General features: G+C 47.6%; 1 protein-coding gene across 1 annotated transcript in view; it reads left to right on the top strand.

The window, feature by feature from the left end:
* COL23A1 (collagen type XXIII alpha 1 chain) overlaps nucleotides 1-14,238 on the top strand; it is a 201,516-nt gene that overhangs the window by 170,008 nt on the left and 17,270 nt on the right. The window contains exons 9-21 of the mRNA XM_069772593.1: nucleotides 3,371-3,442; nucleotides 4,737-4,853; nucleotides 5,317-5,352; nucleotides 5,863-5,889; nucleotides 6,321-6,347; nucleotides 7,463-7,507; nucleotides 8,119-8,181; nucleotides 9,481-9,525; nucleotides 10,026-10,103; nucleotides 11,660-11,713; nucleotides 12,580-12,624; nucleotides 13,114-13,203; nucleotides 13,538-13,609. Of these exons, the coding sequence (XP_069628694.1) occupies nucleotides 3,371-3,442; nucleotides 4,737-4,853; nucleotides 5,317-5,352; nucleotides 5,863-5,889; nucleotides 6,321-6,347; nucleotides 7,463-7,507; nucleotides 8,119-8,181; nucleotides 9,481-9,525; nucleotides 10,026-10,103; nucleotides 11,660-11,713; nucleotides 12,580-12,624; nucleotides 13,114-13,203; nucleotides 13,538-13,609 (771 nt within the window). The remainder of the gene's footprint in view (nucleotides 1-3,370; nucleotides 3,443-4,736; nucleotides 4,854-5,316; nucleotides 5,353-5,862; nucleotides 5,890-6,320; nucleotides 6,348-7,462; nucleotides 7,508-8,118; nucleotides 8,182-9,480; nucleotides 9,526-10,025; nucleotides 10,104-11,659; nucleotides 11,714-12,579; nucleotides 12,625-13,113; nucleotides 13,204-13,537; nucleotides 13,610-14,238) is intronic.

The following is a 14,238-nucleotide window of genomic DNA, read 5'->3' on the forward strand; positions in this document are numbered from 1 at the left end:
TCTCTTTCTGTCTCTAATAAACACCTGCCACCAGTGTGGACAGAGAAGAGATTATTGCACATGTGAGCGTAATGCAGATGTTGGAGGGTGATTTTGGGGAGGTGAGGAAGGAGTTCGTGTTGGGTTGAGTTAGGCGCCGAACACTAGTGCTTGCAAACGGCAGCAGGGAGGCTGTGGTGCAGCCTCACCTAATCAAGATGGGGAATAAACCTACTCAAATATACTGACAAAATGCATGTAAGTGTATTTACAGGCAGAAATCGAGAACAGAGTCCCTCTGCTCTGGGGAGGAAAGAGAAAGTCGAAGCAGGATGCTGCCAAGGCTGGGACTCGTGTGCCTGATATTTGTGCTTGTACTTCCCTCTTAAAATCAAATATATTGCTACCGCTATGAAAAGGACTGTTCTCATAAGCCAGACTCGCTCCCTGAGCCAGCACTGGGCTGACCACTCTGGACTGGGTGGTCTTGTTCTTACTGACAGTTCTGGTGTTTAGACAAATGATGGGATTGATGAATCTTTGCGCATCTGCCGAGGGAGGTGGCACCAGTAACGTTTGTACCTGTATGTTGAGTTGCTGGCATGGCTGGACTGGCTTATAGCGACAGGCTGGAGTTTAGGCTGCAGATAGAAAAGTGGCTTCTCTCTTACTTTCTGCAAAAATGTAAGTGCTTGCCAAGCTCACATTGCAGGTAAAAGCTCAGCACAGAAAGCGTCCTGCAGAGCTCACAACGACAGTCAACAGAGACACCTATGGATACTTCTATTTTATTTTATTTTATTTGCTTATTTTGGAACGTTATGTTGAAATGGCTAAATCTAGTAGTCTAAAGCTGGATATTACCGGTGTTCAAGGTTTCTGTGCTCTAAGGCTCCATTGCTACCCAGAGTCAGACCCAAGAGCCAGTTAGCCCAGTGTCCCGTGACCAGGTGGGCCCATCTGTAACAGAGATTGTTGAAAATTAAATGTGTGATGGCTGGATTTGGTGGGATATGGCGTGTTTGGCCTCAGAGCAAATGCAAATTGTCATTTCACGTTAAAACAGATAGGGCTGGACTCGGAAGGTGTTTACTTGAATGGTGCTCAGCAATCTGAGGGGTAAGAAAAAAGTTTCAGTTCCCGTCTGGCTCCTTGGGCTTTTTTGAAAATCCCGCTTAATGCTCTTGTGTATCTTCACGCATATAAGAGGCCATAAAACTAGGTCCTTTGGGTCTACCACAAAACCCTTTGCTCTCAGTAGAGCCTGTTTGGTGGTTTCTGTAGTTTCTGGAGGGCCTGGCCAAGTGCAAGGGCTCTGTGTCCCCATTAATTTCAATGTGGCATCATCTTGGGTTTTTAAAATCTCAGGATTTCAGTGTTGTTCCTCCCCAAAATGGCTGTATATAAGTGAGGGCTGAGCTAAAGCCTCTCTCTACAGCTTGAAAAAAATCCTTGGGAGGGGTTTGTTTTCCAGGGCTGATTAGTTTTTTCTGTCTGGCTTTGGTTTTCCCCTCCCATTCCAAGATGACTGTGTTAAAATATCCGTGCTCAATGTACCTGTGGATGCCTGCTGCTAAGCCTGTCCTGGGAGGCTGGGTACGAGAGTGGGCTTGCCTATGCGATATTTACCCCAAAATTGAGTTTTGGGGTTATCTGTTATTTGCATGAAAGGTTTAAAAGCTCCCTGGGCAATTTGGATAAGAGGTTTGTTCCTTAGAACTCTTCCAAAATCCTCATGGAGGACGTACTGCGTGTTCCTGCTGGGCTTCTCATGGCTTCGTTCCATCCCTTTGGTCCTCCTACGGATGTGTGCAGGGATGGACGGGGGAAAGGGAGACGCAAGCAGTGTGCTGAGAAAGTAAATGTCTTACTGCTTCTCCCTAGATAGATAAGTGGAAAGGCTAAAAGACAATAGCAATGACTACTGACACGGTCTGAATACATTGTTTTTGCATCATATAAATCTGAGAGATTTATCTGTGTTTTGCAGGCTGGGGAATACATCAGTATTCATTTTAGCCTCTGAAAAAAAATATAATATTTGGTCTCAGGAGAAATGCTGGGATATATCTCCTGTGGGGTTTACTGGAATAATGCTCTTTATTCTGCAGAAAGCCCTGCAGTAGGGGAATCCTCTGTACCCCAGCTGCTTTGAATGTCCTATTGTGCAGTAAACTAATGAAAAGATACTTGTTTCCCTCTGTTTACAGCTTACCAAGCTCCAGTGTATCCAGAACGTTAAAACAACCACTGTTGGCTACCTAGATTATTTAATAGAATTATAGAATGATTTGGGTTGGAAGGGACCTTAAAGCTCATCCAGTTCCAACCCCCTGCCACGGGCAGGGACACCTTCCACCAGACCAGGTTGCTGAAAGCCCCATCCCACCTGGCCTTGAACACTGCCAGGGATGGGGCATCCACAGCCTCTCTGGGCAACCTGTCCCAGTGCCTCACCACCCCCACAGTGAAAAGTTTCTTCCTTACATCTAATCTAAATCTACCTTCTTTCAGCTTAAAGCCATTACCCCTTGTCCTATCACTACATGCCCTTGTACAAAGTCCATCTCCAGCTTTCCTGTAGGTCCCCTTTAGGTACAGGCAGGCTGCTCTAAGGTCTCCTCGGAGACTTCTCTTCTCCAGGCTGAACAACCCCAACCCTCTCAGCCTGACTTCATAGGAGAGGTGCTCCAGCCCTCTGATCGTTTTTGTGCCCTTCTTCTGGACCCACTCCAAGAGGTCCATGTCCTGCTGATGTTGGGGCCCCAGAGCTGGACGCAGTCCTGCAGGTGGGGTCTCATGAGAGCCGAGTAGAAGGGGAGAATCACCTCCCTGGACCTGCTGGTCATGCTGCTTTTCATGAAGCCCAGGATACGGTTGGCTTTCTGGGCTGCAAATGCACATTGGTGGGTCATGTTGAGCTTCTCATCAACCAACACCCCCAAGTCCTTCTCCTCAGGGCTGCTCTCAATCCACTCATCGCCCAGCCTGTATTTGTGCCTGGGATTGCCCCAACCCATGTGCAGGACCTTGCACTTGGCCTTGTTGAACTTCATGAGGTTCACATGGGCTCACCTCTCCAGCCTGTCCAGGTCCCTCTGGATGGCATCCCTTCCCTCCAGCCTGTCGACCGCACCACACAGCTTGGTGTCATCGGCAAACTTGATAAGGGCGCGCTCGATCCCACTGTCCATGTCACTGACAAAGCTGTTAAACAGCGCCGGTCCCAATACCGACCCTGAGGAACACCAGTCGTTCGTCCTCATGCATTAATTAATTATCAAGGAAAAATTGTTAAGTATTGTTACAGCCTTTAAAACATATTGTTCTGCTGTGCTTTCATCTTAAATTCTTGCTCTTTCCTCCTCTGCCTCCCACTTCACCTGGTTAGATGGTTTTTCCCCGGCTCAATCATGGATTTCTGGCTAATGATCAGCTTGTCTTTAGCCGGCGAGTGCTCAAGGTAGATGTATCGGATCTGATGCCGCTGGTTTGCTGTGATTCTTTGAGTTGCTTTTGTTTCTTCTTTCTGGCTGATAGTGCACTATTGCTATTTTAAGTTGTCGCTACTGTGGCTACATTCAGAAGTGCTTGTTGGGAGCACGCTTGAGTGAAACCCCATTGGATTTAGGGGGAGTTTTTTCAACAGAGACATAAAAGTGATGGGTTTTAGGATTTGGCCACTTGTGGGAAGTGTGGGGATCAAGCAGCAAAGTCCTATAAATGTTCATATGAACAGTGCGGGTATTGTAAAATAAAATGCATTAAAACTAGAGTTGTCTAAATCCTTGTACTCTTAAATGTGATGTTTTAATTAGGCAAAATTCAGTGGGAGACTCCTGACTTGACATAATTGGATGCAGTGTTCAGCGTTTGCAATAGGATTTTTTTTCAAAACTATGCAAGTGATTTAGGAGCACAGATCTTGTTGAAAGGCCGTGGGATTTGTGCTGCTAAGTCACTTAAGGACTTCTGAAAATCCCACACTTGTCCCTGATTTGAGGGTGGACCACATATTAAATACAGTCCTCATCCTGCCTCGGTGGTAACCCTTCCAGATGTTGCTAAAAGATTTATGAGATGGCCTTTCCATGAGGCTTTCCATTGTGCAGCCACATGGATGTGCCCGGCCACAGCCCCGGGGCTGGGCTGCGGCGGCCGGCGGGGGGTCCGGAGCCGATAACTGGGTGGCGAAGCCCCATGGGGCGCTCACCTCCGGAGCGGGCACCTACCAAACCTTCACAATCACACGGAGATACAGCTCCTGCTTTTTTTTTTTTTGCATCCAAGCGATGCAGGGTGTGAGCTACGCTGGATGTTTATATATGACCTTGGCTGTATTTAAAGGGTTCCACTAAGCGCTACTTTTGTGTGTGTGTGTGTTTATTTTGGTGTGGTGCACTAAGCTATGAAGTGTGTGCATGCTCTGGGCCGGCATGTTGTTGGGACTGGGTTATTTCTGGGTACTGTCAAATTGGTGGTTTCCACGGAGAGTCGCTGGGCAAGGCTTAATGAGATAAAACCTCGTTGGAAGGCATTGGGCAAAATCCTCATTAAGGAACCAGACCCAAAGGGCGTGAATCGGCCATGAGCTCGCTTCCAGCCTTCCCAGTTGGAAGCTGTAATTAAATTCCTCTGGGATAGCAGAGGCCAGCGTGCTGATGGCCAAGGGATGCGGTGCATGCATCGCGGGCACCTCGTGGCCACTGCTTGCCAACGCCACTTCATCTCACCATGTCTGTGTGAACTTCTTCCAGGGTGATCAAGGTCGAGATGGAGCCACTGGTCCCCCTGGTCCTCCAGGACCCCCAGGTGCCCGGGGGCCTCCTGGTGACACGGGAAAAGATGGCCCAAGAGGACCTTCAGGCCCCCCTGTAAGGACGGGAGATGCACAGCGAGCACGGGCCGGGCAGTTCCCACCCCAGCGAGGGAGAGGAGGGTGAAGGGTGTCCCCTTCACCGGTGCTGCCACCCCAACCGCTGGGTCCCCAGCCTGGGCCAGCAGTTGGGCTCCGGTGGCTGCTCGTACAGCAAAACTTTGGGGCATGGGGCCAAGGGAGCAGGAGGGGGACCTTCCATCTTCAATTTCGGAGCAAAGAGCTGGACCCGGAGCGTGTATTTGCAGGTGCTGGTTGTCATTCAGAGAGCCCGGAGGAGATCTCTTCCCCAATCTGTAGCCTTCGGATGACCTGTTGCAAATCTCCAGATCACCAGCAATTTATTTAATAAAAAAAAAAAAAAAGGCTAAAATGTAATGCTGCTGAACATTCTCCTTACTGCTGAGCATTTTGGAGAATGAGGGGTAATAGTTTCAATGTGGGCCTTTTTATTTTTGCAGGGTTTCAAAGGCGAGCCGGGAGAGGATGGCCTCGTGGTTAGTATTGCCCAGAAGCATCCGTGTGTGCGTGCCTCTCGCTTTACATCACCCTTCAGCTCGCTGCAGCAAGTGGTTTTCTGTCATTGCTTACGGAGGCAAAAAAAACCCCACGGGAGATTATAGATACCCTAAAATGGGTGTTTGTCCAGGGGTACCTGTGCCCTGGGGAGAAGAGGCCAGTGTTTGTCCCCTTGGCTCCTCTGGAGGGATGTACTGCTCCTGTATCCCCACTGCTGCCCCTCTGAAGCCTCCTGGCATTGTAACTCCAATTCACTAAGGTCTAGGTTGGATAAAAAGGTGCTCGTTATACATAAAATACACCAGCTGTAAAAGAATATTTATTATTTACTGAGAGCACAGAGAACTTATGGCTATATTTGTAAGGGAAGATGAGAAGTTGGTATCATGTCATTTTTTTTCATGGGAATTTAAGTACTCTTGGAAATGTTTTTATGCTGTTATATGCTATTGTCAAACAAGTATACCAACTACTCTTACATTCAACAGGGTGCCAGGGGACCTCCTGGACCAAAGGTGGGTAATAAGTAATTTCTTATCTGTCTAATTTTAATATGAATTCTTGAAATATTGCTGGGTAATGGGAGTGGAGAAGAACATAGGTATTTTGCACTGGACTTGCACTCATCTGTATATATCAGATACAAAATTTCTAAGGTATCATGTTAGCCATTGACTTGGAGCTGCAAATGTCTGAATGTTGTCTCCTACTCAGTATCACACCCACTGCCCATGTTAAAACCTTGAAATGGGAGTGGAGGGAGCCACGAGGGGCTGGACACTGGTGTACTGTGGGAATGTGCTTTCTTGCATTTGAGGAGGATAAAGATGATCAACACAAGCCAAGTATTTTAGTTTTACAATTAATTTTGACTATCTATACAATTGGTCTTATTTTCTGTTATGTCCCTAAACTTCTTTCTCCTCTGTGTGTGTTGCTGTTGAAGGGTGAGCCTGGCATCCAAGGCAAAAAGGTAAAATGGTGATTTTTTTTATTTTTATTTTTTTCTTTCTCCTTTGCATTACTTGGTGCTCAACTAAGGAAACCATTGCCAGAGACTGATGAAGCTGTGGCTGTCCATACCGAGCCCTTCCTTTTGTTCCCCAGGGTTTCTCACACATGAGACCCTGAGGCATGGGCACGGCTGTGCCTTCAGCCTGGATTTCATTACCACAAGCAAGCCAGAAGCTGCAATCACATCTGCCCAACAGACAAAGAATAAAATAGCAAATGCCAAACAAAGCAGTAGGTCTTGAGCCCTTTCCCTCCAATAATTCAGGCTGAACCGGGAAGTGCCTGGAGGCTTTTATCTGTCCAGGGGCCCCTGGGCTGGGTTTGAGGTTCCTGGGGTGGGGGTCGCCAGGCAGCACCTCGGTCTCGTGGGGATTGCCCACTCTTTTAAGGACAGGCACGCTGCTTGGGTCAGGCGTTGAAGACTGCGGGAGATGCACATGTCCAAGCTCTCCACGTTTTCTTCTGGTGGTGCCATCCAGTAGTGGATAAATCACTGCCTTTAACTGAAGCTGAAGCGCTGACAGGGCCCAGCGTTTCCCTCTTACTGCTTTGCCCCAAAACAGGCGTGGCCATGGGTGTTTTTCAGGCCAGAATTTGGCTTAAAAAATTTCATAACTGGCCAGTAAAATTAACCTCTTCAGCACCTATGAAGTGGTCACGCTTCATTGTTCTCCTGGAGTAAAACAAGTGAAACAAGAATCTCCTCCTGGCAGATGGGTGTGCTGGTGGCTTGTGATGGAAGTCCATGAAGATGAGTGGCAGCTTGCAGGAGGTCTTTGGGATCCAAAAAGCCCAAATGGATTAAATACCTAATTTCTGTTAAAGGTGGGAGAGCACCTTCCCCAGGGTCTGCTGTAGGTAAATGCTGGGAGATGCCCATCCACCTCCCCGGGAGCAGGGGACCATGCTGGAGCCTCCTGGGCTCCTTGCTGCAGCTTTCCCCTGGCCTCCTGCAAACCTGTGTGGGTCTCGGTGGGATCAGTGACACTCAGTGGGGTCATATGACGTGTTGGATCCTCATGATACATGTGTAAGAGCTCGTTGTATTTCACCTTTTATATTTTATTTCATCAGGGTGATGATGGGATCCCTGGGGAACCAGGACTTATGGGCCCTAAGGTATGTTCTGCTCTGTGTCCATCCAACGTATGTGCTTGGCAGCGCCTTTTGCTATCTGGGTTCTTGGCACAGTATCACAGTTGGGGCAGATAGAGAAGCACATTTCTCCCCTGACATGGAAAAAGAACAAAAAAAAAGAGAAAGAGAAGCATAACCCACCCCTCTGCCACGGTAGCTCTGCCCAGAAGAAGTTTGCAAATGCAACCTGTTGGCTTTGGCAGAGAATTGCTTTTTAGAGGCTCCCCTTGCAGAAGTGAATTGGGGAGTGTTGCTGCGGGTGGCCCGGAGCGGGGGTTCGGGACGTGGGTTTGTGCTGCCCAGATCAGGGTGCAGCAGGCTCTCCGCGGGAGCCTTCTCCAGGTCCTGCGATTTTGGGGCTAACTTTATGGCTGAACATACCACCCGCAGCCCAACTGTTAAGCCTGAAAGCTTCATTTTTATCTCAAAGACTCCCCTTGTGCACCTAGGCAACGTGATGTATTTCAGGCTAGAAGCGGAGCTTTGCTCATTCATGTATGTAAAAGTAAAGCTAAAGCAAGAAAATTATCACCTGAAGAAATCTGCTCTCCGTCCTACCCGTATAACGTTTATCAAAATTGTCTTGTTTTCAGGGAGAAAAAGGAAGCGTGGGTCCCAAGGGAGAGAACGGCACAGATGGCTTGCCAGGACCCAAGGTAAATAAAAGTCCATTAGCCGGGAAGCTGGGCACAGCCCTCTTCAGGCAGAGGGTTTCAGCTGAGTAGGTGTTTTAGGCCTTTGCCTTCTAAAAGGCTCATAAAATGCCCAAACTGAGATAAAACAGGGGGATGTTAAGTATTTTACCTTTTTGTGGTGATGACAGCTGGATTCCAGCGGAGAACAGTGTAAGAGTTTTTAAAATCGTCTCCTTGCATGTTTTTCATTGAATTGCCTCCTTTTCCCCAAGAGAGCTAAACCTCTGATCACATTTTGATCCGATGTATTGATGGCTGCAGTATCACCTCAAAGCCTAGAGCACTTAAGTGCCGTCCTATTCTACGGACCTTCCTAACTGCCAAGAAATGCAATAAGACACTCTCGATATGTTAAGTGGTGATGATGAGACCCGGACAGCATTTGTGGGCTGTTATTTTCCCCCTCAGCTGCTTCTTACTTAGTATGATCTGTATCCAGTCATGCTTTCTATATCAAACAGTTGTGGCTCCTTGTTGGGCAAGAAACTGTATATGATGGAGAAACGTGGGCTCAGGTGACCCTTAGCCATTTTTTTTCTAAGACCATAGCAGCAGTGCTGGTTTGTTCCCTCTGGGATCTGCTGAATTGAGTTTTCTTATGGAGAAAGAATGTGTTTATACCATTTTTTTTACTTTTTGGAGAGCTTTAATTTGGCCAACAAATGGATTTCCATGGGTATGGCGAAAGGTACGTTTTTGAATACTGAACTGAATTTTAGGTCACCACTGTGAGAGTGCTACAGCTTTCCAAAACTTCACAATTTAAAAAAAAAAAAAAAAGGGAAAAAAAAAAGGGGGGTGGGGGGAATTTGGCACAGGCATTTTCCTTAAACTCGTCCTTGAAAATGGTTTAAAAGTGTCAGCTGAAACTTTCCACACGCAAAATTCAGCCTAAAGCAAAGAGAGGGCTATGTGAAACTTCAGCACAAAGAGCCAGAGCTTGGCACGCTCAGCACGGGCAGCGGAGCCGGAGAGCGGCACGGCACATCGCCGTTACGGGCAGCTCGGCCCCGAGCAGGCCACTCTGCTCCCTCTGCGATGAGACATTTTCTTACTGTCAACTAGCTCACACCAATGTTATTTTTTGCAAAATGTTTGCTCTGAAGTCAAATCTATTTTTTTTTTGCTTTCCTTGTTGGTGCCATACTTTTCCTAATCTAAACTATATCTTGGCATCTCATATAGTTACAGTATTTTTAAGATAAATATCCTATATTTTCCTTGGTCTCTTTGAACCAAAAATGTGATTTTGATTTTCAGGGTGAACCTGGTGAGAAGGGAGGAATTGGCTCCATTGGACCCCGGGTATGGATGTTCAGGGTTTTTTCTTTTTCAGTTTGGAGTTGTGTATTTGCCTTGACCTGAGCTGTTCCCCACCACCTCTTTCTGCTTAGTATGTGGTTGAATTGCCTCAGGATCATTCAGTGCTAGAAAATAGAGATGGTCCATGTTTAAACAAATCATTATGTAGGTACTGAATGCTGCCATGGGAGATAGCTCTGGGAAATGCAATCAAAATCCAATTTTCTTAGCAAAGTGATCATCCTGTGACCCTTTTTTTGCAAGAGGGAAGCTGTGAATAGTGATAATGAAGTGAGGATTTCTATGCACTTCTCTGTTACACAAATTGATGCCCTTCTGAGGTTTGGCTGGGTGACGGTTACAGCTGTCAGACTAGGAATTGATTAAATCGATGGTGTTTGTAAGGCGAGAATCCCCAAACACCTGGGTGTCAGGTCTTTGCTTTCGTACCACCTGCTTCTCACATGCTGCAAAAACTAAATAGGATTCGTCCCCGGTTGCAGGGTCCCCCCGGCCTGAAAGGGGAACAGGGTGACACCGTAGTGATCGACTACGATGGCCGAATCCTGGATGCGCTCAAGGTAAGTCGCACCATGGCCATGTCAGTTCCTGCGGGTTAATGGGAAAGGACTGGAAAACTGCCAAGCTTTGCCACGGTGACGTTGTGGCATTGTGTCTGTCCCTGTCCTATATCTCCTTCCTGAGATCTCGGTCTCAGCACAGAGCTGGCTGGGAGGGAAGAGCTTATTGCATCTGGGAGCTGAGGATATTTGGGATGTACCAGCAAAAGAGTGGCAAAACTTGAGGCTGTAAACTCAGGCTGGGTACCAGGCTCGTGGGATCCGGCTGTGGGACGCGAGTTAATATTCTGCAGGTAAAAGCAACCTGACACAGCCCGTGACATATAAACACCCGACGCAATGAGTGCGAGCAGCCAAATTACAGCTTAAACACTGCTGGCTGCGGGGTGTTATTCCCACGGCATGGTGCGGAGCTGCGATTTTCACCGCGCATCCTCTGGAGCGGTTTTCTCTGCAAGCAGCGGTCGGGATGCGGGAGGAAGGGAAACTGTGCCCAAGCCCTAATCTGCCTGACCGAACAATGCTCTACCATTTTTGTTAAGATGAAAGAAGCCGAATAGAATAAATACTTAATTACAGATATATTTGAGAACCATCCTAATTGTTTTATAACAGGCTGCAGGGATACACAAAGTGATGGTAATTACCGTTTGCCAGATGTCTGCGCGGCATGCAGCTTTGTGAGTGGAGTTTGTGGAGTGCAGTGGTTGGAGAGGCTCCATCAAACGTCTGGAGGCTTCATCTGCTGGGCCCAGACCCTCTCCCCTGTGCTGCATGCGGAGATTGCCGAGGGGCACGTCATTGAACCTCCCTAACTTTGCCATTTTCCTGCTTATGAGCTGTTTTCAGTGTTTGCGTGCTGACCCATCTCATGGACAGTGCTTTGGAAAGGGCTGGCTCTACGTGGCTTCCAGTGTGATTAAATGTAACAGTATCTGAGTATGCACTCATGGAAAAAGGTGCTTGAGGATATGATGCCGTTTTGTTTTTCAGCTGAGCGAGACCATGCGTTTTGCTGTTTGAGATAATTTGCAAGTTGAAAAATATTTGTTCATCTCAAGGCAGATCATGGTCTCCACACCCAGCAGTGCCCAGGAAAAACAGATTATTTAAGCGTGCAAGTTTTCCTGCTGTTAGCGCTCACACAAACTCCTTCGTTTCCCCTCTTTAATTGCACCTCCCTGGCTGGTTGTTGCTGTTTTCAGCAGGATGCTTCTCCCCAGGCTGGCTGGCTGGAGCTGGAAGCGTGCAAAAAGAGACCACCAGATCTGGGGCCACATCTCCAGTAAAGGCATTTTGCCTCTTAATACACGTACTTCTGCACCTGTACACCCGGCTAGCTCTGGCTGTGTTTTCTTTTGCATCCCCTGTGCCAGAGGGGCCCTTGGGTGGCTTTGTGTCAGCTGAGCTCATCATGGTGTTTGGGCAACCCCAGTCCCTCAAGTGTCTGTTGTAGATCATGGTTGGGAGCTTCTCCCAGCTCATCCCCAGCAGCATGAGGACAGCATGCTTTAATATTAGTCATGCTCACACCCGTTTTGTTTGCTGTGTTTCAGGGTTCGCCAGGTCCCCCAGGGCCACCGGGCCCCCAGGGTGCTCCAGGTCCCAAGGTGAGCCCAACCTCTGCCATGCAGACCTTGTTTCCTAGAGAGCGATGTGGTCGTTAGCAGCTCTCTATGTAGCAAGTGTTTCCCAAGCCAAAATAAGGCAAGTGATGCTGGCTGTGGGGCTTGAGACTACGTGTGGTAAAGGAAATGCTATTTAACACTTTCTTGGGCTGAAAAAGGAGGTTTTCACACAAAAGCCGAAGTTTTGTTGACCTCTCTCTGGTCTCCAGCCTCTTCTGGAGGATGCTGTCCCAGAAACGAATCTGCTCCCAATCCCACACCTGATGGGTGAAATCCCAGCCCCTCCGAGACTTTGGAGGATGCTGTCCCAGAAACAAATCTGCTCCCAGTCCCACACCTGATGGGTGAAATCCCAGCCCCTCCGAGACTTCCTCACTGCATGTGGCAGGAGGCAGAAGGAAATGGGAGAAGCAGTTGTGGAGAAGGGCCGGCAGTCCCAAAGGCTGTGCCGAGCCGCCCTCCGTCCCGCCTGCCCCCTGTCCCACTTACTGCCCCGGCACCGCATCCAAGCGGGACTCCTGTCCTCCCGCTTCACAAGCAATAGCCGGTAACCTACAGTCAGCTGTAGTTTCTATAAGAGAAGAATTTAACCTACAGAAAAGCATCTCTCGGGATGGGGCAGGATTTCGGTGCCTCTCGAGGTCACCATACTGCCCAAATCCAGCTGAGCCGGTAATGCTGGCACATCACTGAAACCTCCTTGCTGCTGCTCCTGACCCTGGCAATGCCAAACCCATAACCACAACTAGCTGATACACGTGAATAACTCATTTCCTTGCAAAATGCTTTCCTGAGATGATTTTTTGATTTAACTTACCGTGGGCTCCCCTTTCTTTGTGTCGCTTCAGGGAGAGCTGGGCTTGCCGGGTCCACCTGGACTGGACGGTGAAAAGGTACGCAGGGCATGGCAGGAGCGAGACCTCGCAGGAGCTGAGTTAAAAAGGAGTTTACTTGTGTGTCTGTGAGAGCTGTTGCTGTGAAAAGTAAATCTCAGCCTGCCAGGAGCAAGCTCCTGCCCTGTAATGTTCAGCTGCATCTCCTTGAATTAATTGCCCTTTGCCTATGGCCCTGTGCTCTGAGTGCGCAGATGCTGCTCATGGTCATGTCTGCTGAGTTAAAGGGGCTCCTTTTACGAGTGGTTCATCAGACACTGTCTCAAATTTTGTCATAAACCTTCCCAACCCTAACTGGCTGCAATCCCTGCTACAGCCCAGCCAAATTCTGCTGCGCCCGCAAAATTGCCATATGTAAGTTTTAATGTTAAAACACGTTTTTGTGAGCTCGTGCTGCGATATGGAGAGAAACAGCGGAAAGGCAGAAATGGCTGTTGTGGGGGATTTAATGGTTTTCTCCTAAGCAAGTTGTTTTCTGTAAACTTCCAGGGTCCCAAAGGAGCAAAGGGTGACCAGGGCAGCGTAGGAATCGCGGGACAGAAAGGAGAGACAGGAGAAATGGGCTTAGCGGGTCCACCGGTACGTCCGCTGCTTGGTTCTTTAACGTATTGATTTCTGCAAATGCTCGGAATATGGCCGGATTTAAGCAATGGCCTGTCCGCACCATGTTACTGCGGAGCGGGAGGATGTGGGAGCTTTAAATTTTCTTTGCTAATGATGATAATAACGGCTTATTCAGAAGGTGATCTAAGCTGGTAGCAAAAGGAGAAAATCTTTTCTCAAAGTCCCCTGGGGATGAACATGAGCTTTGCTTGACCCAAGGCTGGAGCTTACGGGAAGACAAATGTATTTTTCTCTTGGTTTTGCTTTCCTGGAAGATTTACCATATTGGCATTACACTGTTATCTTTTAGGGAGCAGAAGGGCCAAAAGGAGACAAAGGAGAAAAAGGAGACACCGGGTCACCATGTTTGCAGAATAATCATGTAAGATCCTGGGAACATAAAACCTCTTCCACAATGTGGGGTCAGGCGAAATCGGGGTGTGCAGGCTGGAGCCACCAGTCTCATATTCATCAATGTAGCAGAGGGGAACAAAACCCAACTGCTTTCTACGGAAACTTTCAGATGCATCTAAATGGGGTTTATTTGTTAAGGAAGAACAGTTTGCATACTCGGCACCACAAAGTTACTTTAGATTTTGCATTGATGGTTGAGATACTGGACGCTGCTGTTATAATTATATTTTGTTCTAAAAAACATATCAGGCTCCTTGCAGTTTTATAGGATTTCTGCATCCTTTTTAACTTATTCATTCCTTTTGCTTAAAAAAAGAAGTGGTGGTGGGTTTTGATAGCTTTTTATTAATGACATGAGAGCTCTAATTTTGTTCTGGTTTTTTGGGGTTTTTTGTTTGGTTTTTTTTTAATCAAAAAGTCTGGTTTCCTCCAGTCTGTACACAAAATGGCATCATTTTCCATTACATCCATTTTGCGACTGGCAAATACCCTGAGTAGTGTGGGTTACATTTCTCATTTCAGAGGCTATCTTGATTCATGTGCTTATTAAGACTCATTTGTTTATAAGTCCTAAAGCAGCTCTTTGATTAGCAGATA

The sequence above is a fragment of the Haliaeetus albicilla genome, chromosome 27 (genome assembly GCF_947461875.1).
Source record: "Haliaeetus albicilla chromosome 27, bHalAlb1.1, whole genome shotgun sequence".
In the NCBI taxonomy this organism is placed as follows: domain Eukaryota; kingdom Metazoa; phylum Chordata; class Aves; order Accipitriformes; family Accipitridae; genus Haliaeetus; species Haliaeetus albicilla.